The 27,364-nt window shown below is 40.7% G+C and overlaps 1 protein-coding gene across 1 annotated transcript in view; it reads left to right on the forward strand.

Moving 5' to 3' along the window:
• rab35b (RAB35, member RAS oncogene family b) overlaps window positions 1-26,613 on the forward strand; it is a 50,803-nt gene extending 24,190 nt beyond the window's left edge. The window contains exons 4-6 of the mRNA XM_055656018.1: window positions 16,757-16,881; window positions 23,736-23,860; window positions 24,359-26,613. Coding sequence (XP_055511993.1) covers window positions 16,757-16,881; window positions 23,736-23,860; window positions 24,359-24,487 — 379 coding nt within the window. The 3' untranslated portion in view covers window positions 24,488-26,613. The remainder of the gene's footprint in view (window positions 1-16,756; window positions 16,882-23,735; window positions 23,861-24,358) is intronic.
• The last annotated feature ends 751 nt before the right edge of the window (window positions 26,614-27,364 follow it).

Consider the following 27,364-nt stretch of genomic DNA (forward strand, 5'->3'; position numbering starts at 1 on the left):
AAAGCCCGAAGGTCCCTTTTAAATCCAACTTGTCCATGCTTCCAAAAATGCCCATCTAAGATATTATTTGCCCACATTTGATCTATATTCTTGAAACCTTTCCTGTCCATCTTGGATAGCCATAACTATTTAGTCCCAATTCTTGTACTTAATACATGATGCTGACGCCGCCTTCACCACCCTGTCTACTTGTCGCCACTGTTATGGAACCGTGTACCTGCATCCCTAGGTCTCTGGTCAACAACACTCCCCAGGGCCCCATCATTTACTGTTCAAGTCCCGTCTTGGTTTGCCTTGCCAAAATGCAGCACCTCACCTTTATCTGAATTAAACTCTATGCTAAGCATCTGGAGATCTGGCCATATCATTGAAGAGTCAACAACATATGAACCTTTACTGATGTAAATAGGTTTTGCACATAGCATGTGCTGTATTTTACTGGTCAATACTTATGGTACATGAATGTGAAAGCAAGAGAAAGCTATGCACTGTCTTCTTGTTTATTCTGTCATTTGGTTATATCCTGCACCCCTATGCGTAATCTTCATCTAAATGCTTTGGTTCTATAAGCTTTAATACATCTGGCTAACCTAATCAAAATAGTTAATTTGATTATGAACTTGATTTCCCCAATTATTTTTTTTGGGGGGGGGGGGGGGGGGGGGTAGGGGGGGACTGAGATTTACAGATTTCCATCACCATTGCTGTGAGGAAGTTGTTATTGACTTCACCACTGAGCAGATTAGCTCTAAGTTTAAGATTGCGTTCCACAGACTGGACTCTGACAAGTCAGCTAATCCTGACCTTCCTGTTATTATGCTGTGGTTTCCTAAGCACTTTCCCAGCGTCTGATGAAAGCATGAACTTTGTTGAAACTTTTAATATTGTTAAAAATAAAGAAAGGTGAAATCAACTGTCAATAGGAATGCAATGTTCTTTGTAATGTGTGTACGAGAGAGACTATTAGTTCTAGGGAGAACCCAGATGAGTATGTTGCATCAGTATTTGAGGGCTTTTTCCTCTGTTCAGTCTATACCGAGGACTGTTATCTGATTAATGATCTTCTATTCATTTGTTCATAATTTTATGGCCTTTATCGTGATCATCTTTGATTTGACAATAATTTTAGAAGCAATTGGCTTCAGTAGTGTTAGGGGTGGTAATTTACCATTCACAGGAATAAACCATCATACCTTATCTGCAAGGTATTGACAGCCTTAATTTGATTATAATCAGGTTATGGTTTAGTTTAATGAGATCATTTCCTGTGACAATCTTGCTTTGGACAACGAGCAGGAAATGGACAGCAGAATGACTTTGACTAATTTGTTAGCTTAAAGTGTTGCCTGCATTATTTGTGCCCTTTACTTTCAGCAATTGTCTTTGTTTGCCTCTCTGAACAGGTGTTTAAATTCACTCTTCTACGTTGAAGAATGATCTGGTACATCTAAGTTGTACCCAAGTAAGAGTAGAATAGTTTAGTGAAGGCTATCATGTGTTTACAGTTTGATTATCAAGATGATGTAGGGAAGCTGACAGCTATTAATAGTGGTCAGATCTAATCTTGCTCACAAAGATTTGTACCATTAAAATTTGAGTTATAATTTGAGAACCTTTTGTTCTGTTTGGACAGTAATTTGGTACAGAGACATAACTATTGTGACTTAAATCGTTTTTTCTCCAAATTGGAGGAACTGATGGAAAGTGCCTGGACTGACCCCTGAGTTCATTGAAAGGATGTCTGTTGCGTGCACTTGTTTGCTTCTTGGAAAGTGAGCCTCCGTACGTTCAACATTCATAAAAATGACACTGAATTGAGTGTTTATAATACTGGCAGAAATAGATTGGCTGTACTTGTGCTGAGAGTGTTGTCTGCTAACCTTTAATTTGCAGCTCTAGTTATCACAAGTGGCTTGCCAACGGGTAGGAGTGATATTGAAGCAAAAGTAGTAGGAATATTTTATCTGAATTCCTACTTTTGTTTAGTCTGCGCAGACTGAATGCATATACTCAAGATAAGAAAGGATTTCTTTTAAACTATTGCTGCCTATTCTTTGATCAGACCTTGTCTTCTGATCATCAGTCCATTATTGATCTTCATAACCAATGCACAAGAGGTTTTTGTGCATAAATAATAAATGTAAATTCTAACCTGTGTACTAATTTTCTTCATGGTAATATTTAAAGCATTTATAAAATAAACGGTAAGCAATTTAGAATTGCCTTGCTTAGGCATCTTTGTGCGTCACAACACATTTTTTTTGTTCAAAAATGGGGAAAATAGGGAAGTAATAATTTAGGGAAGTAAGCAACTTTCATTTCATTTCAATATGCTAAAGCATTTTACAGAAAGTGGTACTAAGACAATTCTTCTGGTAATATAGGAAATGTAGTAGTCAGATTGTCTGCAGGAAAGTCCTACAAATAGCAATGAAAAAAAAGTGATTCTTTTTGATATTGGAGGAGGAAGTAATATCCTGGATGTTCAGAAGAATGCCCAAACATTGTTTTAAAACGGAGCCATAGTTTTTTGGGTTTTTTTTGCATCCACCTGAAGGGGAACTCGTTTGTAAGGTGGCAATGCTGCTCTCTCCACATCTTGGATTCTAAGATCAAAACTGGAATTGGGTTAAAAATCACTGCCAACTGACTTGCAAACCAGATATTGGTTGACTGATTGAGGGAATAAAGAAGTATTTAAAATTGATGTTGTTGAGATGGGTGGTCTAGCATTAATCCACATAATGATAAATTGGTAGTTTAAGAGTGTAATATTTCAGCCATGCAGTAGGGGAGTTACACTGGTGGGAACAGTTGACACAAAATAAGTATTTGCTCAATTTGCTTGACAGATAAAAATGTATGTAAGACAATTGCACGTTGGCCTTCTGGTCTTACACATTTTGCCCACTGTACAATCTGTAAAAGCCCAGGTGATCATGGAAAAGACTAATTTGTATCAATATATTTAAGAAAGAAATGCAGATGCTGAAAAAAATCAAAGGTAGAAAAAATGCTGGAGGAACTCAGCGGTTGAGACAGCATCTATGGAGGGAAGGAATAGGTGATGTTTTGGGTCGAGACACTTCTTCAGACTGAAAGAAGGGGGTGAGGGAAGAGCAGGATTACTAGATTTTTGACCAAGTACAGTTTATCTCTTCTGAGCTCTTTTGTTTGAGTTGGCAAAATGCAATAATTCAGTAGGTGGAATTAGAATTATTGTTATTAGCTCGCTCACTTTTTTTCTAAATTATGAATGAAGAACATTTCGATGTGGTTGTTTTAAAATAAAATATTTCAACACTTGCTGTTAACTCACTTCACTCTAACTTTCCACAATGGCTTCAAAGGCATTGTAGACATCCGTTGGTGAAAACCACACTTGTTCAGTGACAGGAAGTTAAGTCTCCATTAAGGGCTTCATTCTGCTGACGCCAGCCAGCATCCAGATGACTCTCCAACTTTTACATTTGTCTTCAGGCTGTGGGAGTGCACTGATTGTTTGGATTAGTAAATAAAGAATTTTTTTTTTAAGAAAATAAACAGTTGGGTTTGTGTCAGATAAAAATGATTTATAATCGAACCATCAGTTACTTTCAAAGAACTATAAAGCCAATGATGTATTTGATTATATAACCTGCATGTGGCATGTAGCCAGCTCCCACAATTGTAGTAATAGTGTTAAAAAAATGATTATTTTTATAAAGATGATTTATTAGCGATAGATCCGGGGAGAATGCTTGTTCTTTGAAATCGTACACCCAGGATGGCAGGTGAGTTCTTACTTCGAAATCTAAGCAAAAGGTGGCACCACCTCGTTGGACCTCTCGCGACTGCACTGGAATGTCACCCTGGGTTTTTGTGCTAATATTTCTGAAGTGGAACTTGAGCCACAAACTCTTTGATTCTGGAGGCAAGTATGCTGTCAGCTTCTTCTTATCGAGTCCACATCACAAGATTAGAAATTGTTCAGCCAGGGCAGAACACACTTCTCGGCATCTGCATACAATGGCTTCTTGTGCGTAATGGTGTAACGATTGGTGGAAACAGTGACGTGACTTGAATGCTTTTCCCTTGACCCCTGCTATCAGTTGAGCCACAGGTTACATGCTTTTAGTTTTCTAGACTAGATTGTGGTTGTCTCTCACAGATTGGCTAGATGGAGATAAGTGCAAATATCTCAATCTAGGTTTTGACCCTGCTGTTAGGGTGGTCATACAATGATCTTATGATCATATAATCATAGTAAGGTTATATAATCTGGTCATACTACCCTGACCAGGTTATGTTGTACAGTATCTTCATTGTGGGGTTGTATTCTGGGCCATCCAACTGATAGAGGAACATCAAGCCGAAATTAGAGGGTGACTGAAGAAAATGTCAAAGAATTGTGAAAGAGGAGAGCAATTTTTTTGATCTTGGTTCATTCAGAAAATTTCGACATTCCTTTTGCCATATTCTAATTATTTTCTCAACTGACAAAATAATTTTATTTTATTCCTCTTATTGATGTGTTGCTCATGCTTCGTTAAAAAAAGATCTTGTTGAGCCTTAAATGTACCTTTTACTAGTTTGAATGTGTGTTTACTCTTCTCATTTTGTTTTGCTATTTAAGGATGTGGGCTGGATTTGCCCTCTTCACTTCCGTAGTTGTGTTCATCATTGGCAGCGTTGTCAGCTTATTTTCAGGACAAAAATCTATTGCCATTCGCCAGCTCTGACCTGTCACAATGAGGATTGGCTTCTCGGCACCTCCTCTATTACTGGAACAGTTCTGTGTCTTGGCAACCAGAGCTGATGTTATGTTTGATCACAGTTGCCGCTGACTTGTATATTTTAGTGGTGCTAATAAATCTAAATATCTTGTACTATTTACACGATGTCCCTTCAGATCAATAGAGAGTAAGTCGTTCCAGCTCTTGCCTTTGCAATGTCAAGAGTGTTTGATTGTCACAAGACTGGGTCCAGAACAATGAAATTGTTTAATTGCTGCTGCTTTACAGGCACAATAAATGCAACAAGCAATATTGTTCGCTTACTCTTGGTAAACCAGACCACAATAGTGCAAGCTAAGCAACATAGTGCAAGATCTGTAATAGTTTGGTGTTGGCCAGGGTGGTATGGGTATTTAATAGTAGCTACCACCTTGAGGCAGCTCTTCCTGTAGCGATGCCTTCAATAGTGGGGAGTTGGTGCTTCTGATGAACCAGGCAATGTCCACCATTTTCTGTGGCGTCTTTCATTCTTGAGTGTTTGTGTGTATTATATGTGCAACTTGAATACGTGTGCAACTGTAAAATATAGGACAAAAAACAAAATTGCGTCATTTTGTATTCTGTATTTTCTAGCTTCTTCCCATGCTTTGTATTCCTGGATCCAGTTTACTAATTAGCTGACTTCAGCTAATCTGGCCAGCCAGTTTTATTTTCCTTTTGAACAAACAGTGAAGTCATTTGACTTTGGCATAATCAGATGCATAGGATATGTTTGTTTAAATTGCAATTTATAATCAATAATATCTTTATTCTACCAGTTGATTAAAATTGCATGATCTGGACAATTTTTAATGGTAATCCCAGGATTTTTGTAGATTGCAATGTAATTAGTGTATACAGTAAACAAAAAATAGGATCTTATGCTTTTAAATAGGATGGAATAATATCACAGCACTATGGCCAATTTTGTATCAAAGTCAAGAGCTGCCAGGTTGTAAAACTGAAAACGGTCATCTTCAAGAAGGATCCTAAGGTCATACTACAGAGAGTACACACTGTGGCCTGCGAGATCAGGATATCTTGAGGAGAATGCAAGCCTTCAGTATTGAATCTGAATCTGAATCTGAATCTGATCCAGAGATAAATAACATACTTTCAAACATTTAGTCCAATGTAACTAAGGTAGCGAAAACGGTTGACACAAAGAGATGGCAGGTCAGAGGTGCACATTTCAGCGGTTACGTTTTCCCAGTCCATTGCTTTGACCACACTTTTGTCCACCCCATTTATTTTGCTCTGTAAATAAAAGCTTTATTTTAATGTTTGTACTGAGCTGAAATGAATCTGGCAGGTTTTGTCTCTCTAATAGCCCTAGTCCACCAGGAATCAGCAGCACAATCCCAGTATAAAGGATTAGCATTGTCTGCCTTTTTCCTCATTTACTGTGGAGCATATGTCTGATGCAAGTTGTTGACGAGGACAGATCCCTACTGCTTGCCGGTGTAAGAATGAATAATTTGTGTCCATGACAACTCCATGGTATCAGAGTGAAAGTCTGTATCAGTGTGAGCAATGGGCCAATGAATGCTGCTGATTCTGCAAGTGAGGCATAATCATATTTTAAAAAATCACTGTTCCAGTTTTTAACCCTTGTCTAGACTTCGCTTGTCCACTCCCAGGGGAAACCCCCTCTTCTGCACTTCTCTCCCCAACAAGGTAAATAGCTTTGAATCATCGTGACACTTTTCTTTCTTTTCAGAGATTGTTTTACTTTTCCTTTCAACCTCCTTATCGAGTATTTGGATGTAAATTTCAAACAGTATATAACTTGCGAAGGAAGGAACTACAGATGCTGGTTTAAACCGAGATAGACACAAAAAGCTGGAGTAACTCAGCGGGTCAGACAGCACCTCTGGAGAAAAGGAATAGGTGATGTTTCAGGTCTTCAGACTCTGAAGACTGATTCAGTCTAAAGAAGGGACTTGACCCAAAACATCACCTATTCCTTTTCTCCAGAGATGGAGTCTGACCCGCTGAGTTACTCTACCTTTTTGTCCATATAACAACTCGTTGTGTCCAATCATCGCCCAACCCTGACTGGCTGAGCCTGTTCTGTAAGAGAATTGGGTCTCAACTGATATGTAATCCAAGTTACTACTATTATTGGCCTCGCTTCTAAATGGTATTTGGTACTTGGCCACGGCACAGAATGTCTGAATACAAACTGATGTTCTGTTCTGGGGGAGGGGATGGAAGGCAGAGGACAGTTTTTCCTCAATAAATTCCAACCCTTGTTAGCTTTCATATTTAATTTGTGACTTTCTTCCATTAATGGTTACCATGAGACTAGTGAATGAACATTAAAAAAAAACTGCAGATGCTGGAAATCTTTAAATTAAAACAGAAAATGCTGGAAATACTGAAGAGGTCAGGCTGGGTCTGTGGGAAGGAAAATAGTCACGTTTCAAGCTGGGGACCCTTTTGTCAGCACTGGGAGAGTAAAGAAGCATGTTAAGCTGCCGGGAGAGTGGGAGGATGTCTCTGTGGGTAAAGCTTGGGTGACGGTGGGATAAGCTGTAAACAAGGCTATCTGATCAGCAATTAGTGGGAGCAGATACAGAGTGGAGAACATAGGCTCTGTGGGAAGAGAAACAGCGAAACAATTATCCCATTGTCACACCTACTGTGTCCAAAAGGGAAAAAACCTTCCCACCTCCAATCACCCAACAAGTTAGCAAGTTTCTTTTTCCACCTTCCAGTTTTGGCAAAAGATCTTCATCCTGAAACGTTGAAAAAGATCATCGAGGATGTTTTGTCACACATCCTCACTGATTGTGATCAATGGATCAGAAAGTTAAATTTTGGAGGATCTAGACCATCTGCGCACTAATGACCAGCCTCTCAAAGCACTTAATGATGGAGGCCTGACCTGCCGTGTATTTCCAGCCTTTTTTAATTTTAGGCTACTGGCTACATGGGCATTTATTCTGCTTCTAATGGGCAACGTTCACAGACTGCAGGAAGAAAAACCTTCAAGAAATGTCCTCTGCCAGATTCATTTTCCTTAAAATTAACTGAGTTTTGGGTGGCCTGGGTCAAAGCAGTTCATTGGCTAACGTGAAGTGGTGGATTTTCGAGGAAGTGTCCAAACATTGCCAAATCATGATTAATTTCTATTGTAGAAACAGTTCTCTGAAAATTTAAAACCATAATCAGCAAAATGCCAGCTCGTAATGCAGATGCATTATGCTCAAAATCATAATACAGATGCATTATGATGAGTTCCATCCTTCCCTTTTAGGCAGGCATATGACTTTATTTATTTTATTCTTCTTTCGTGTCCATCTTCCATGTTTCAAATGTTGACATTGCTGTCATCGTCAAGAGCTGCCAAGTATATAACTTCCGGCGACAATCAGTGAGAGCCATCACTTGTTGCAATAGATGATGGTGGTAGCAGAATTAGCTCAGGATACTTCCAGTTTCCAGCCCAGTGACGTGGACGCTTCTGCTAAGGGGCCTTTATTTTATTAAAAATACAGCATGGAAACAGGCCCTACAACCCACCAAATCCATGTCGGCTATCAATCACCCATTCCCATTGGTTCAGTTATTCCCCTTTCACATCCCACTCCTTGTACATTCCGTCCATGCCAGTCACTTTTTACATGTTCACTCTTGGGAAGGCCGATCTGAAGTCTGTGATGGTGACCTTGGATGCAGGTGCACCTGAGACTTGACAATGACATAATTTCACAACATTCTGTTAAAAACGAGCTTAAAATGCATTGGACGTCGGAGAGATGCATTGTTGGCAGCAAAACTGCCCGGCTTTAATTTGTAGTCAGTTATAGCATGCTAGCTTGCCACAATCAATAGGCTTCCCTGATAGCTTCACAAAGACCATACCTAGATTTCCTGAACCGGTCAGGATCATTCGACTTGATTGCCACAAGCTTGAAAGATAAAGATTAGGACCCTCTGCGCTTCCTGTCTGATCTCTCCCTGCTGCCATGTTGCAGCTGCCATACATGCTTAATTTGTTCTCGTAAACCAGAGCTCAGCACTTAGAGTCCAGGTGTGCTTCACCACTCAACAGTAGATTTGCAGCCTTCTTGATGACCGCAGTGGACATCGCAGATGTCATCTATGGCCGAGAAAGATAAAGATTAGCTTGAAAGATAAAGATTAGGAACATTTTCAGTCTGTTCTGATTTCCATTTTTTTGTGCAGCTTGCCTTCCATGTCATGATACTTAAGTGGACTGCAGATATGTGATGGCGGGGTGGCACACTGAGATCATTTGGCGGTGGCACACTCATTGGTTGGGAGTTTAAGTTCAAGTTACATTTATTGTCACATGCACCAATTGGTACAGTGAGATTTGAGTTGCCATACAGCCATACGAATGAAACTAACACAATACACGATGGGATTTAACTTAAACATCCCTTGTTCTGCAGGCCACATTTTAAGGAGTGACAAATGGCACTTCTTTATCAGTGTTTCTTCCCCACCATTTCACATGCTTGCCTGTATACTGTGTGTTAAAACACAGTTGCCTCTACTTATCATAGAAACATGGACATAGAAATTAGGTGCAGGAGTAGGCCATTCGGCCCTTCGAGCCTGCACCGCCATTCAATATGATCATGGCTGATCATCCAACTCAGTATCCCGTACCTGCCTTCTCTCCATACCCTCTGATTCCCTTAGCCACAAGGGCCACATCTAACTCCCTCTTAAATATAGCCAATGAACTGGCCTCGACTATCCTCTGTGGCAGAGAGTTCCAGAGATTCACCACTCTCTGTGTGAAAAAAGTTCCTTCCACTCAACTGTGCTACTTGCTCAGGTTTTTGGTTCAGTCTTTTATGGCATTCTGGATTCGCAATGATTTATTTTATTTTTTTGCCTTGCCAGACAGCATTAAGAATATATCTGCTGGCCAAACATCAAATACATCACCTCCCCCCTCTCCCCCACCACCATCCCGCCTTGGTAGGTTAATGTATTTTCCAGCATCACGGTTTTTGCTCATCCTGTCTTGGTGGCCTGCTGCTCACACCTCCCTCGCTGGCTGTTGCTGGCACCATGACATGAAAGCAGCTTTGGGATTGCTGGTGATGGCACTGGTATTACATCATTCATGTTGCCATTCTCCCATTGAAATCAACCTGTGCTAATGTATAATTATCTGTCAGCAATGTTAATAAAGTTGTGTGTGCATCCATCACCGCTGATTGCTTCATATTTTTGTCTCCGGGGAGCTGACACACACAAAGAAGGGAAAACGTCTCAATAATTATTATTTGTGGGGTTTTTTTTTTTTAAAACCTCCCCACAGGTTCTATTTTTTAACTAGCATCTATTTTAAATTCAAACTTTGTGTCACCTCCCACGGATGGTTCAGGCAAAGGCAGCTGAATTTCTCATTTATTTGCTAAGTCCATAAGGTTTCATTTCTGTTAAAAGGGAACTTTGCAGTTTTGATAGAGAGCTTCAAAATGTCACCAATAAAATATTAAAATTTAATTTTTGCTAGCATGTTGAGTCGCTGTCAATATAGTCCCTTGGTAGTCATTAGCATCAACACCTATCACATTATTAAAAAGCTACATATACCTGTAGTTACTCATCTGCTTCAGGCTTAATCCATACCCACCGCACGAAAGCTTCCACTTTACAATAGTGAAATACTCATTATAAAAAGCTTCCAGTGGAGCAGAACAAATGGCGCGGTAGGGTTTTGCTATTCATATTTATTTGCGCATCTGCCACTTCAGAAGTTGTCGCCTCATTTAACAGTGAGTTCCTTAGCTTCACCATGAGCTTTTGACAACCAAATTGGTCCTGTTGTGTAGGCTGTGGCTGCCAGCTGCAATACACCAAGGATCTAATTAAAGAGGAGGTGTCTGCGGTGTGTCCAAGATCTAGTTTACGTAGAAAGTGCTTGCACTGTGCCCAGATCTAATTTGTGCAGGAGATATACATCCTTCTCTGGGAATGGATGCATTTGGTTTAATGACTGGGCTAGTTACCCTGAGGCCTGGATTAACCATCTGGTGTCATGCTCAAACCCCAATGCAACAGCAAGTTAATTTAACTTCACCAGTGAAGAAAAAACAGTTGTTAATTTTATAAAGAGAGCATTTGTAATTGTAACGATGAAACCAGTGGGTTGGTTCAAAATAGCTGGACTGATAGAAACATAGAAACATAGAAATTAGGTGCAGGAGTAGGCCATTCGGCCCTTCGAGCCTGCACCGCCATTCAATATGATCATGGCTGATCATCCAACTCAGTATCCCGTACCTGCCTTCTCTCCATACCCCCTGATCCCCTTAGCCACAAGGGCCACATCTAACTCCCTCTTAACCTGATTCACGGACAACATGGTTCATTTCAACCAGCATCTCATCTGCTCCCATTGTGCTTTTGTGCCCATATCCTGCACTACTGCAGGTGATTGGACAATGACGGAGAGTCAGAAGGGAATGGCCCTGCATGTTTTCGCTGTTGAAGTCTCCATTACTTCCCTTCTATCTCTTTGTCTCATGGCACCAAGTCAAACGGGGACAAGGAAATCCCTAATTATTACTTATCATTAACTGAGACAGGATGATCGATAGTCCTTTGTGTATTATAGCCCATTCTGGAAGTGAACAATGGTTGAGTGTATACTTGCCATCGACACGAAATAAATTTTACACATAGCCATAAGTTGATTTTGTCCATGTCAGAAATATAACTATACCTGTGCAGTATTGTAATGAATGATATCAAAAGCACATAAGACTGATAAAGAACTATTACCAGGAATGGGGAAAGAGTGGAAACTAGTTCTGCCGTTCATAGGAACTACAGTATGTCGGACTTTGGAATTTAGTATGAAAAGAGCACATTTGTGTGTGTGAGTGTCCATTAACTGGGTGTTTGCAACTTGGGGACCTCCTGCACTCTGGGTAACTTGGTAGTTCTGACAGGTAAAGCAGCCACGCTAAGTCTATGGCAAATGGTGCGAAAACGAACCTGAATAAACCTTCCTGTACCAATTCTCGTATTCTGGATGTTGCCGATGTATCTCTCCACAGCAGCAATCAATTAAAGCAGTAAAAAAGGTTAAAGAACCTACCCTTGATATTCAATGACATTACTGTTAGCAGGTTCCCAACAAGCAGCATCCTAATACCGCTACAAAAGCTGGTCAGATGCAAGTGCCTCATCTCCTGATCTCCAAATATTCCATCCCTCCACTATTGCCACACCCTGGCTGCATTGTTTTACAATTGGACAAAATGCCCTGCAGTTAGTTCCAACAATGTTTTGGTGCCTCTCAAAGGACAAGGGCAATGAGTACATGGGAACCACAAACTTGTGGGTTCCCCTCCAACTTGCACATTATCCTGGACACAAGGAACTGCTGATGCTGGTTTTACAAATCTGAAGAAGAGTCCCAACCCAAAATATCACCTATCCATATCTTCCAAAGATGCTCTCTGACCCGCTGAGTTACTCCAGCACTTGGTGGGATCGAAATTTTGGAACTCCCTCTCCGACAGCATTGTGGGAGTAATTCACCAGAAAGCTGGTTCAAGAATTGACTCGCCTCCATCTTCTCATGTAATTTATGCCAGCCAATAAATGCTGACTTTGCGTGACGCCCACATCTAATAAATGTCTGCATCATTGATTGTTGCCCGCAGTGATCTTTTGTATCACATGACTGCTATTCAGTGATGTATGTGGTCAGGTGCATGGACAGGTTTTATATCCACATGTGTGCCAGCGACTTTTTGTTGCAGCTCGGCTTGAGATCTGTGGTGTTGTAAAATGTGAACTCAGACTTTGTGGTTTCCTTTCATAAGCTCAGTTTCCTTTCTTGGTGCTTTGAGACTCACTATACATGACAATCTAAATGGAAACTATTGTTAAATTAGAAACATGTTTTAAAAGATATATTAAATATCTTTTTGCTATGTTGTAGGAATCTATTTCCTAATGATACTCCTTTTGTTTGCTACTGATACATTTTGTCTCCTTCATTGTTAGGATTTATAGACAAGGGAACTTGCATATCAAGGAAAGAATCTGCATTCATTTTTTTTTTTTAAACCAACCTCAAGACATTACAAAGCACTTTGTACAAATGACATACTTTTGAAAAATGGTCATTGACAATGTAGGAAACTTGGCAAATGATTTGTCAACAACAAGCTCTCACTTGTAATTTAAATGGAATGACCAAATAATCTGTTGTTGATGTGCCTTGAGGGATGAAAGATGGCCAGGATACCTCTGAGTTCCACACAATTACAATTGAACGTAGTCAAGACTTGTCCAAGGCGATAAGGCATCCCGACAAGGTACACCAACACTCGGTAATGATTGCAGTGTTACCCTAGTCTAGTGTAAGATTTGATCCCGCACTCAGAATATCAATGAAAAATAATTAGTCACATGTGCCCCTTTTGTGCTTTTGTATTAGCTATAATTTGTATTACTTTACCTTGCTACAGTGAGAAAGTCAACAGACTGGCAACATGGAGACCCAACCAGCAACCCAGAGAATTGAGCTCAATCCCAACAGGGCAGTAGTGGAATTTAAATGAATTATCGAGAATTAATAATCCAGTTTGGTCTGGACAAAAGTGTCAACGAATATCTGTAAAGACGACCGTGAAAATCTGCCTGATTGCAGACGAGACCCATCTGGTCAACTCCTGTCGTCTTTCCCTGGTCTGGCTTACATGTGGTTTCCTTTGAAATGCTCTCTGAAGTGGTCAAGCAAAAGTCCATATGTTTAAACAAAAGTAATAAAACTGCACAGATCATCCAGCATTGCGATAAGCACCAAATTCAAAGTTGCTCCAAGCCTAGTGGCTGATATGCCATCACTAATATAGACGAGGGGACCAGGCATCTGTCTACAGATTCTTCTCCAATATTAGCTTGGAAATACATAGCTGATCCTTCATTGTCACTGGGTCTGAGGCTAGAGCTTTCTGCACTGCAGAAACACCCCTACCAGAAGGACGGCACACTTCAAGAAGGTGATTCATGTCTCTCTTGCTGGTGATGCTCAGATATTGAAAATAGTTTATGAAAAAAACTTGAATTGAATGAATGAATAAGTTTATTGGCCAAGTATGTACACATACAAGGAATTTGCCTTGGTGCTCCACTCACAAGTAACAACACGACATACAGTAAACCATTAAGAATAAAACATTAAAACGTTAAGAATAAAACATTATAGTTTAAACATGTGAATGAAATTAAATATCAGAGCAAAGGGAGGCTAATTGGAGTTTAGTTAATCACCATCCCCAGCTGTTTTCCACTTCCTGTTGATTGAATCATCCTAGCAACGCTGTGTCGACAACCTGGGTTTGTGTTTGAGGAAGAAAAACTACTTATTACCTGCTGGTCCAGATGAACAGGAGGGACCGCTACCACTGAATCCCAAATGGTTGAAATGAGGAACTTGGATTTAAAATATGAGCAGTTTACTTGTCAACTTTTAATCCCAATCTGATAGAGTAATGCCAAATAATTTTGGATATCTTGAAACGCCCCTTTTTGCTGACTTCAAAACCAATTCACTGTGTTCATTTCAACCATATCAATGCCAATTCCTGCTTTCCACATATCAGTTTGAACCAACAAAGTGATACTTTTGGGTTCCTTGACCAGAACTCAACTTTGATGCCGATTTAGTAGCACCGGAATTCCCAGAAGTTAATGGAACTGTTCAAAGTGAAATTTGTTAGATCAGCTACCATCTGCTGTGGCGACGGGTGTTCCACAACATGGGGTGGGGTTATTCAGTGAGAGCCAGACCAGGCATCGCATACAGATCAATTTAGTTTAGTTTATTGTCACTTGTACCAAGGTACAGTGAAAAGCTTTTGTTGTGTGCAACCAGTCAGCAGAAAGACAATACGTGTTTAAATTTACAGAGTGTAGATACATGATAAGAGAATAACGTTTAGTGCAAGGTAAAGCCAGCAAGGTCCAATCAAGGATAGTCTGAGGGTCGTCAAAGAGGAAGAGGTAGATCACGGGTATTTGGAATTTTTTTGCCAAAAGACTGAATGGGCCAGTCTAGAAATTAAAGAGCTTCGATAGGGAGTTGTTAGGTAAAGATATTAGGGAGAGTGGAAGAAAATAATAAGTGGTATTGAAGATTTAAATAAGGATAATGATTGAATGGCAGAACAGATATGAGAAGATGAATGAGCTGTTCTTGCTATACTAAGTAAAACATTGAGGAGCCTCCTGCTGCACACTATTAAGGAAGTTAGGCCGGTGATTCATCATTTCTTGGTTATGCCACAGCTGAATAGGGTTGCATTCCTCAATTTCTTGCAGGTTGTTTGTAGCTGGGCTACAATCAGTGTTACCAGGCAGTCAATTATCTAGTTTCCCTTGCTCTCCGTCCTTCCCCTACCCTAGCTGTCGTACTTGTTTCACTATCATCCTGTTGAGTTTCACTGCCTGTATAACTCATTATCACCTCCCCCGCAGCCAACAATGGACCATTGTGAGCTCCACCTCTCCTTGATCATCATTGCTTTTTGCATATCTCTCATTCATTTGTTCTATGTGCCATCTATAATCTCTAGTTTCCCTTTCCCCTGACTCTCAGTCTGAAGAAGGTCTCGACCCAAAATGTTGCCTATTCCTTTTCTCCTGAGATGCTGTCTGACCTGCTGAGTTACTTTGGATTTTTGTGTCTATAGTCAATTATCTAGACCTGTTACAGCAGCTATTTTAAAGTTATCAAAGTATTTCTATTTTATTTAAATATCAAGAAGTGCTTTTAAAATCCTTTAAATGATTAGGAGGCATGGCACTCATCTTTACCTATTGAAAGTGACACCACCAATAAAATGTAAACTAGCCTTGGCCTCTACAGATTCCAAATCTGTAACTGCCGTTCTGTGAAGATTAGCTAACTCGGCACTAAATCAGAAGTCTTAGCTGAGACCATCTGGTCTGCATAAGTCACTATCACACCAGATGGCAAATATAACCAAAATGCCATCTGGGAAGCTTCAGTTGCTGGTTGTACAAGAGAGTTCAGGAATATCCACTCTCCTGATATTTGTATGTTTGTGTGAGGCAAATTTTCCCTCCACCACTATCCTCTCCCCCCTCACTACCCCATCATATCAATAGAATCAGTGAAAGATAATTAACATAGAAAGTAAGTATTAAGATTGAGAATACTATGAATACACTGGTGATGATGAGTGAATGTGTACTTGCGCATGGAGTTACATCCATTATGGCAAAACTTCTCTATTAGGATGGCTTTTGTCTCCTGTGTGGGATTTTGTGGGAGATCCTGAAATGGCAAGATTATCCTTGAATGCCATAATTCATGTCTATGTTTGTAAGAGGAAGAGACCTGGGCACGTCCATAGTCAAGGTAGATAATTTAACTTGCTCACAAACTCTTTATCACTAACTCATACAAATAAACCTATTGACATTTTCAGCAGAGGATGCAAGAAACTACAATTCTAGACCTGAGAGCACTCTCATTTAAAAAGTTTTAAGTTTACGTTTATTGGCCAAGTATTCACATACGAGGAATTTGCCTTGGTGCTCCGCCCACAAGCGACAACATGACACATAGTGACAGTTAGGAATGACACATAAAACATTAATAATAAATATTGTGCAACTTCAAAACCACACAGCGCTTCACAGCCAATAAGCTTCTCGTTTCCCTCTTGAAGATAAGCACAGCATTCATTGCGTGTAGTATATGTTCCCACCAACAGGAGTGGGCTGATTGATGACTGTTTTTAGTCTTGTTAATGTTGGCCAAAGACAACATCTTCCATTCAGATTTTCTTACAGGATTTTTTATATTCACTGTGGAGACGCATGGGATCTTTTCATCTGGGAAAATAACACACTGTACACCCGTGGCACTCCCTCAAAGTGTCAAGCTGAATTAAATTCAGCATTAACTTCACTGAAATCAACCCTAAGTGTCTTAAATGTTATCTCTTCTTATTTGGCAGGTATTACAGAGGCACTCACGGGGTTATAGTGGTATATGATGTCACCAGTGCAGAATCATTTGTTAACGTCAAGCGGTGGTTACATGAAATAAACCAGAATTGTGATGATGTGTGTCGGATACTGGGTATGTATATCATTACCATTGTACATTGGAATGAAATAAGGAAATTGTTTGATGATTCACTCATTCACAATAAGAATGTCACTCATCCACCTGTGTCCCTCCATTTCCAAAGATATGATAGATAATTTTACAAACATAGGAGCTTGGGTAAATGATTACCTCTCAACCCTGCTCCACGTGTGATGTGAAATCGTGGCTGATCTAATTGTCACCCCCCATCTCTGCATTCCCATCTGCCCACCATAAACGTAGACCTCATTTGCTTATTAAAACTCTATCAACCTCTCTTAGATATTCAAACATTCTGTTTCTACCACCTTTTGAGGAAGAGATATCCAAAGAGTCGTGAACGTCAGAGAAATTTCTTCCCGCGTCAAGTCTTCAGTGGGCAACCCTGACATTTAAACAGTAACCCCTCATTCCAGAATCTCGTGGAATCGTCACCTCAAGCGACTAATGGCAGCAGAGTGGTCCAACAGTAGAGTCGCCGCCTCACAGCGCCAGAGACCAGGGTTCGATCGTGACTACGGGTTCTGTCTGTATGCAGCTTGTACGTTCTCCCTGTGGCTGCGTGGGTTTTCTCTCCCTGTGCTCCAGTTTCCTCCAAACGCACTCCAAAGACGTGCGTGTTTGTCGGTTAATTGGCTTCTGTAAATTTATCCCCAGTACGTCCCTAGGATTGCTGGTCGCTGCAGACTCGGTGGGATGGCGGCCTGTTTACACTCTATCTCTAAAATTAAAATGTTTAATTGTCATATGTAGCAGGAATAAAACAATGACTTTTCTTACTGCTGCATTACAGACCAATTAATGCAATAACACAACAAATAAATATACAATTATTAATGGTTCAATAAATTAAAAGTAAGTAGTACTAGGTAAGTAGTCCATAATAATGTAAAGCTGAAGTATGTAGTGCAACCAAAAAAAAACTCCATAGTAGATTGTTGCTGAACTAGAGTTGTGGTTTGGGTTCTGCAGTATAGTTCAAAAGCCTGCTGGTTGCTGGAGAAAAGCTGTTCTTGAATTTGGTGGTCACAGTTCTCGGGCTCCTGTAGGTGCTTCCTGATTGTCGTGGTGACATGAGAGCATGGCCAGGGTAATGTGGGTCTTTGATATTAGCTGTCTTTTTGAGGCAGCACTTCCTGCCGATCCCTTTGACGATGGGGAAGTCAGTATCCCTTGGGGACTGGCAATATCTACTACTTTCTGCAGCCGCCATCGCTCCTGGGTGTTTCATGTTACTGAACAGTCCTGATGCAACCTGTCGATATAATCCCTCCCCTACTGCTGTAGACGTTTGACAGAATATTCGGTGACATTCCAAATCTTCCCAATCATCTGAGGCGTTGATGAGTTTTCTTTGTGATTGCATCAGTGTGTTGGGCCCAAGACAGACCTTCAGAGACGTGCACACCCAGAAACTTGAAGCAGTACACACTCTCCAGCATCATCCCATTGATGAATACGGCTTCATGGATCCTTGGCCTTTCCCTCCTGAAGTTAATAATTGGTCTTGCTAATGTTGAGAGCAAGATTGTTGTTCTGGCACCATTCAGATTATCAATTTTCCTCCTGTACTCTTAACTCATCGTTACCTGGGATTTGCATATAATCTTGAGATTCACCCAGTCAAGATCCATCATAATATTATATTTCGAATTAAGTCCCCTCTTTCTCTTCTTAGCTTCAATGATACCAGCCTGCTCAAACTGCTCAAAGTGAATGAGTGATAATTCCAAATATTGCTGTGGCAAACCTTTTCTGAAATGCTTCCAACTCCTCAGAAGGTGCCAGAAGAACTGGAGTGATGTGTACGCAAGAGCAGGGGAAAATGGGATTAATATAGATGGATACTTAATGACTTGATGCGCCTATGGTGGCTGGAGGGCCTGTTTCGCACTGTATCACTCCATGCATTTTATCATCCCTCCTTGTGTATAACTGCCTATGTCGTGTACAGATGATGTTTCTTAATGCCGTGTATAACTGTGGCTCCCAGCTTTGTATTCAGTTCCACACAACAAATGATAACATTAGTGCTTCGAATTACTTGCATTACCTGGATACTAGCCATTTTGCATTGTGCATTGGGATCGCTAGATGCCTCTGCACTTCAGGGCACTGCAATCTATCACCAGTGCTGGTTGCCCCATTACAGGAAGGATATGGAGGCTTAGCGAGGGTGCAGAAAAGGTTTATCAGAATGCTGCCTGATTATTGGTTATAAAAAGAGGTTGTATGAAGGTCAATTATTTTCTCTGGAGTGTCGGAAACTTTGCAATGCCCTAATATAAGTTTATAAAATTATGAGAAGCATTGATAGAGTCAGATAGTCAGAATCTTTTTCCTTTAGTCAAACACTAGAGGGCATAGTTATAAGGTCAGAGGGAGAAAGTTTAAAGGGAAAATTTGAGACAATTGTTTTAAGAGTGGTAGATGCCTGGTGGTCGAAGTAGTGGCTTTTAGACAGATGCATGAATATATGGACCATGTGCAGTGCAGAAGGGACGAGTTTAAGTGGGTAGTGTGTTCACCACACACATCATGACATGAAGGGCCTATTCCTGTTGTACTGTTCTATGTTCTTTTTTTCTATTTAAGTAATGTGCTTGCTTTGTTATTTTTCCTGCCTAAATTTCTGATGTTTTTACCATTCATTAAAAGCTTAGGGCAGAGTTTTACATGCTGTCATTTTTGCCATATAAAGTCACTACTCAAGGCCACAAATAAATTTAAATTCAGGGAACCTGTTAATTTGCATATATTTCACTCTACAAATTTTGATTGTGTAATCTGTTTGTCTAATTTCAGAATTATCTACCAGTAAGTTGCTCAAAATATTCCATTCGGCCATTTTAATCCTAATGACAAAACAGTTGGGCATGTGCTGTGAAAGGGGATTGATCTTCAAGGGTTTTATTGTTGGGTCTCGGAATCTGCTGCAGCACAACATGAGTTAGGTGCAGAAAATCCCCCCAATGGTGTTATTGGCTGTAATCTGGGAGTCATTGCTGCTCTAACTTTGTTTTTATTATATTATCAAAGATAGCACAATGAATTGGCTGTGGGTGTCCTGATCCAGCACTCCAAGCTGGTGTGTCAATACAAACTCTTCAGGCACCCCCTTCCCTCCTGCCCGCCTAGAATTCCTCAGCAACAGCGAGCTTGAGCACAGTTTCAAAGTGTACTTTCTTCAACAGTCATTTCACTTTGTGTACTCAAGTGTAATTTAGATAAGATTATCATCTACACAAAGTTATTGGCATTTCCAACTTTTCATAGTTCGAGGGACTGCATTGAGTGTGTTCCCTATCAGCTCACACAGACTGACACTGAACAGAAGGTCTTCGTCTGGTCTGGGCCAGAAGTAAACCTAGGTCCAAAAGGTTAAAGATCACTGTGTTAAATTATTTGACAGCTTTCTCAGCCCTTCATTTTAATATTGTAAATTGTAGTTTTGAATTTTCTTAGCTTTCACTATTTAAAAAATATTGCCTCCATTTGGGAAAACTTTGCCAGGTTATTGTTCAATTATGGACATTTTGTCAATTATGGAACAGAAACAAAATGATATATCTCAGTCGTGGCCATTTTGCTCACCAGCCTGTGCTATTAAAAGGAATTCCACTCATCGCTTTCCCTCGTGGCTCTAGAAAAATTTTCATATGTGTATTTATCCAAAGCTCTTTCAGGAACTATTTGTGAATCTGCTCTTTGAGTATTCCCACTCGTACTACATAGTTAAGGGCAGCTTCCCCTCGGTTCTGTTGCCATTTCCTAAAAGCAGGAAATGATAGAAATGCTAATTGTCAGGAAGCATCTGTGGAGGGAAAAGCAGGTGTAACATTTAAAGTGCTGATCGTTTTATTACAACGGAAAATAATTTAAAATGTAACCAGTGTTAAGTATCGCAGAAAAGGATCTGGTAGGAAAGAGGAAACGGGAAGATCTGCGATAAAGTGTCAAGCTGGAGAGATTAAATTATGGGGGTATGATGCTAGGCAAAAGGGGAAGTAATGAGACTAAAGAAACACAAGATGGATCGAGAGGGGGTGTAAATCAGAATAATGGGATGGTCTGACAGTGAGCCTAGTTTTGCATTTGGGAATTTGTGAAGTGCCATTGCAAGAGATGAGGAATGACTTGCAAAGAGCTTCCTGGATGTACGGAGATAAACGTAAAATGGAAAAGGGGATCTTCATGATAAATACCAGACACACAGTAGCTGACCAAAGCAATTACAGAAAATTAGTATTGGAATAGCATAATGGTTAACATAAAAGTAAAACCAAAATTATTTAAGAAATGAAGCAGCTGGAGGATGGAAGATCCTGACCCAAACGATCGTCTGGTCATTTCCATACACAGATGCTATCTGACCCATTGAATTCCTCCTGCAATTTGTTTTTGCTCAATTCCAGCATCTACAGTGTCTCAGTCTTTAATCAAGTTGATGAGTATAAAGGTGAATCAGTTAAGGGCTAATAGGGGCGGGGGGAGTGGGGGAAGAAGGGGTGCTAATGGAGCCAGAGGGCATGGAAGATCAAGCGATTGCAGTTAAATGTGTTGAAGACTTTGCCGTGTTACAAATTCATGATTATAAAGCACTGAAATGGCCTCTTTAATCCAACTCTTCCATGTCGGCCAAGGTGCCTATCTAAGCTAACCCTCTTTGCCTGTGTCTGGCCCACATCCTTCTAAATCTACTGGACCAAATGTTCTTTCAATTTTGTATTTATTCCTGCTACCATCTCTCCTCTGGCAGTTCGTTCCTTATTTCCACCATGGAAAAACATTCCCCTCAGACCCCCTATAAATCTTCCCCTCTCACTTTCCACCTATGTCCTCTAGTTTAAGACACCCCTACCCCAGGGAAAAAACTGTAGCGATCTACACTTATCTGTGCCCCTTATCATTTTATTAACCTCACTCGTGTCATCCCTCAACATCCCTTGCCCCAGGGAATACAGTCCCAGCCTATCGAATCTCTCCTTTATAACGCAAGCCCTCTAGTCCAGGCAACATTCCTGTGAATCGCTGAACCCTCTCTAGCTTAATCACATCCTTCCTCGAGCATGGCAATCAAAGCCACAAAGAGTACCACAAGTGTAGCCTAACCAACATTGTGTACTGCTGTAACATGATGACCCACCTTTGCTACTTAGTACAACGGCTAATGAAGGCAAGCACACCATATCCCATCTTCAGCTTGTTTATCAGTGCTGCCACTTTTAGGGAACTATGCACTTGTATCCCTTGATCTCGGTTGAACTATTAACCATTCAATATGATCATGGCTGATCATCCAAAATTAGTAACCCGTTCCTGCTTTTCCCCATATCCCTTGAATCTGTTAGCCCTAAGAGTTATATATAACTCATTCTTGAAGACATCCAGTGAATTGGCCTCCACTGCCATCTGTGGCAGAGAATTCCACAGATGCACAACTCTCTGGGTGAAAAGGTTTTTCTTCATCACAGTCCTAAATGGTCCGCCTCTTATTCTTAAACTGTGACCCCTGGTTCTAGACTCCCCAAACATCGGGAAAATTTTTCCTGCATCTAGCCTGTCAAATCCCTTAAGAATTTTATATATTTTTATAAGATCCCCTCTCATCCCGCCATCCCGGGAATTAACCTGGTGAACCTACGCTGCCATCTCTCAATAGCAAGTATGTCCTTCCTCAAATTAGTAGGCCAAAACTGCACACAATACTCCAGGTGTGGTCTCACCAGGGCCCTGTACTACTGCAGTAGGACCTCCTTGCACCTATACTCAAATCATCTCACGACGAAGGCCAACATGCTATTTGCTTTCATCACTGCCTGCTACATGTACCTGCATGCTTACTTTCAGTGACTGGTATACAAGGACACCCAGGTCTTGTTGCACCTCCCCTTTTCCTAATCTGACACCATTCAGATAATCTGTTTTCTTGTTCTTGCCCCCAAAATGGATAACCTCACATTTATTCCCTTTATACTGCATCTGCCCACTCACCCAACCTATCCAAGTCATCCTACAGCCTCATAACATCCTCCTTCCAGCTTTGTGTCATCCGCAAATTTGGAGATGTTACGTTTAATTCCCCCATCTAAATCGTTAATATATATTGTAAATAACTGGGGTCCCAGCACTGAGCCTTGCGGTACCCCACTTTCAATGGAAAAATAATAATTCAGAAATTGGCACAGCCTGCCATTCTGAAATGGACCCGTTAATTCCTACACTTTGCTTCCTGTCTGCCAACCAGTTCTCTATCCATGTCAATACCCTACCCCCAATACCATGTGCTCTAATTTTGCAAACTTATCTCTTGTGTGGGATCTTGTCAAAGGATTTTTGAAAGTTCAGGTACATCACATCAATTGGCTCTCCCTTGTCCATTCTACTTGTTCCATCCTCAAAAAATTCCAGATTAGTCAAGCATGGTTTCCCCTTAGTCACTTGCTAACCTTATTTCCTAGAGGAAGTGGAGTACAGCCCCTTCTCTAGTCGCTATAAAAACGGTGATATTGTTTAACTGGAAGAAAATGCAGGCCATGCATAATCTCCATTCATGGGCGGTTATGCATTTTGTTCGTGATTAAACCCCCACCGACCACTTTGGTGTGTCTGTAAATACACATTTCGCTCACAAAACTGGTTTCCCCTTCCCCCGCCGTCTCCACTGTGTCATTGAACTTTTTGTTTCCCCCTTCAATTCACATATATCCCTAACTCCCACCATTCATCTCCTATTTCACCCATTCACTTGCACCTCTTCCCCACACTCATTTACATTTGTAAGTTACTGCCTTACCCAATTCCCACCAGACCTGTTGTTATCAAATCTTTTGCTTCTATTGCAGTGGGCAACAAGAATGACGATCCTGCACGCAAAGTAGTAGAGACCAACGATGCACAAAAATTTGCAGAACAGATGGGCATTCAACTTTTTGAAACCAGTGCAAAGGAGAACCTCAACGTCGAAGAGGTAGGCATTGCCGTCGAAGAGGTAGAAGATGGGGTTATGTGAATAATTTGGTTCTTCTCATCTGTCAGTTCCTTCTACGAGCTTCAGAGTTTTACAGCATGGTAACAGGCCCTTCGGCCCAACATGCCCACACTAACCCACATGACCCATCTACATTAGTCTCACCTGCCTGCGTTTGGCCCATATCCCTATAAACCTGTCCTATCCATGTCCCTGTCTAAATGTTTCTTAAATGTTGCGATAGTACCTGCCTCAACTACCTCCTCCGGCAGCTTGTTCCATACATCCTTGTGTAAAAGATTTCATAGGAATCTCTCGGGTTCCTTTAAATCTTTCCCCTCTCACCTTAAACTTATGTCCTTTGATTCTCGATTCCCCTACTCTGGGTAAAAGACTAGACCCAGCCTGCTCAACCTCTCTCTATAGCTCAGATCCTCGTGTCCTGGCAACATCCTTGTAAAGCTGTGGTCCAAGCTCACCGTCTGCTTTTGCTTTCAGATGTTCAACTGCATCACAGAGCTCGTGCTGCGTGCCAAGAAAGAAAACTTAGCCAAACAGCAGCAACAGCAGCAGAATGACGTCATCAAACTGTCCAAAAACAGTAAAAAGAAGAGGAAGTGTTGCTAACGAGGAACAAAATAAACGGACTTCTTTGCAATGAACAGTCCCTTTCACTCGGACTTGTATATCATAAATTCAGAAACAAACGTTCTTTTACATCCCCACCCCACCTCTGCCCCACAACTCTCCCCTCACCCACACCCTCACCCCGAGCCCTGGGAGGATAATGTTTGAGAGCAGATGTGGAGTCTTGTTGGCTCGGTGCTGTTGCTCCTATATTTCAATTTCCGAATTATTATTTTTCCATTGAAAGTGACTGCGGCAATGGAGCTCAGTGCCAAGATCGGAGCAGATCATCTCATTCCATTTGATTTGTATGGATCTACAGAGAAAATAAATGAGTGACTTGTCTCGCTTAAGGGATTTAAAAACCCTGTACATAATGTACAGCTTTAATGCCACCCCTTTCCTCATCGCTTCGCCTAATACTTTCAGATGCCAAGAAATCATGAAGCACCTTCATTCTATCTTCTATTTTGATTTTTAATAAGTAAATATTTTTGGATCCAAGCTGCTGACTAATGTTGATGCACGGTGGCCACTAGCTGCTTCCAGTTTTGCACCATTTCCGCTGTTAGACTCGCACTGTTGTTACCTGATTCGGCGTTTGTGGTTGGGGAAGAGGTGGGGTAAATATGGAAAGCAACTGCAATGGAGGGAGAAAGGGACATTGGCTTGCTAATTGTGCTAGACAATTTTATCAATGGAATTGGAGACCTCATTTGGAGTTTTTTTTTAATCATCAAGTAACTACTCCACTATTTATATTTAAAAAAATGGGTCCAGAGTTTTTGGCTGATGAATTTATCATGTTGGATGATAATTAGCCTTCTACTATGATGGGGAGGGGTGGGGCAGGTAAATAATGGAGAAAAAAAAGTAACTAAATAAATTGTGAAATAAGGTAAGGTGAATGAACGGTGTTTTTAATATCTGTCAATCATGTGCATTGGCTTAACGCGTGTTAATATCTCAGCCCTTCAACGTAGAAGGCATGAGCTTGGTATGTGATAATGTCTTTTTCTAAACAGCACACAGTTGATGCCCTGTGGTAAAATAAATCCAACAGTACATCTTGTACTGGGGTGGAGGGGAGGGTGGTCTTGCATTTTAAAATGGAAGGTTAGAAATTGTAGGGGAGACCAAATCCATGGTGTTGTGTCGGAGGGAAAAAACAATTGGAATTTCCACTACCGAAGTGAGAGCCTTTGGAATGAGTCTGTGCAATTGGATACCAGTTGAGAAACCCTGTTTTATTGCTAATTTATCAACTCCACCTGAGAAGCTGCAAGGCGGCTGAAAAATGTCATGATTCGTGAGTGTGGAATGCAATAGTAAGACTGGAATATGGCTATATGTGCCTGCCCCATGTTACAATCCGAGAGTACAAATTGAAGAAATATAAAAAAGTTTACGCTTGATCATTCTATACTTAATGTTGACGTTGGGTGCCTGAAATGGACGTGCCCCTGTTCCACCTTATAACACACCAGCCAGTCATTGCCTCATTGCCGCATAGAGATCTCTCTCATGTGGATAGGATAATGAACTGCCTCCAGCTATGAGAGTTCAGAATGCAAAGAGTGTGGGTAAAATCTGCAGCACAAGACTGTCTAGAGGAGAACTAATTGCCACTAAATTAAGAGTCTAATGCTTATGGGGATGGTTGGTGCAGGATATGGAAAGGTCACCTGGTGCAAGAATGAAAAACGCTTACTATGGGATAATGCCACATTGGTCACTGCACAGGCAGTTTCACACTGGATTACAGGTGATCAGGTAATCACAGGTAACCTGTGACTACCTGACCAGGCAAATGCTTGATTAGGAATAGTGGATGACATTGTTTTTTTAAATGGTATGTAGGATAAAAAGTAACTTAATAACTTTTGTTTTGAGATTACCATTTACTGACAGTTTTAAAGAAAGTATATCATTTAATTTGTGTACAAGCTGGTCATTATATCAAAGGAGAAGGCCTGTTTTATATGTTATATTGTGGACTCCCATCTGTTAAAAGGTGTATCTTAAAATATCTGAAATCTTGTGGCATTTGGTTATGCGACTGTTCGTGATGACGATTATGTATTAAAACACAGAAATTACTGCAAAATGTGGTGCAGGTTACAATATCAGTTTGTCAGTTGTCCCTGTGTGTACTACCAGCATAGAAAATGTGCAGTTTGCATGAGCATTCCTACAATGTGCATCTTCCATCTGCTTTTTGCATCCATTGCACCCACTTTGTGTGTTTGTAAGTTTTAACCAAGAGCCTGCCTGGCAATATTCATTTTTGTTGTTTGAGTGTATGTGACTGAAATTGGACTGAAAGCTGTCTGTTATGGTTATGTGGGCACTACACTGAAGTATGTGTCTGCATATACATGATTTAATTTTATATTTAGCATACTTCCAGTTGGAGTATCGTGGTTAATTCTGGGCTTTTGGTACTTTAAGCAGCATACAAAAGAGAACTACTAGAAATGTACATAGGATAGATTTAGTTATGTGAAGAAACTGGAAATGGTCTCTTTCAGATAGCAAAGGAGCATTCTGATTCATGAAACATTTAATGAAATAACCGAGGTGAAGTTCTTTCAGTGGTAGAAAAATACAACAATTGCCAAAAGAATCCGATGCCCTGAAAGTAGGATGAGTGTGAGCCAATAGTGTCCAAAAAGAATTGGAACATGAGGAAAGAGCGGGGAAATGGAAGTAATTGAATATGAAGTAATATGAGAAAGGGTCCCAACCCGAAACGTTGCCCGTCCATTCCCTCCACAAATGCTGCCTGACCAGCTGAGTTACTCCAGCAATTTTTTTGCTCAAGATTCCAGCATCTGCAGTTCCTTGCACCTCTTTTAAAGAGTTGTGAAGGAGTAT

Source organism: Leucoraja erinacea, chromosome 25, assembly GCF_028641065.1.
Source record: "Leucoraja erinacea ecotype New England chromosome 25, Leri_hhj_1, whole genome shotgun sequence".
NCBI classification, from domain to species: domain Eukaryota; kingdom Metazoa; phylum Chordata; class Chondrichthyes; order Rajiformes; family Rajidae; genus Leucoraja; species Leucoraja erinaceus.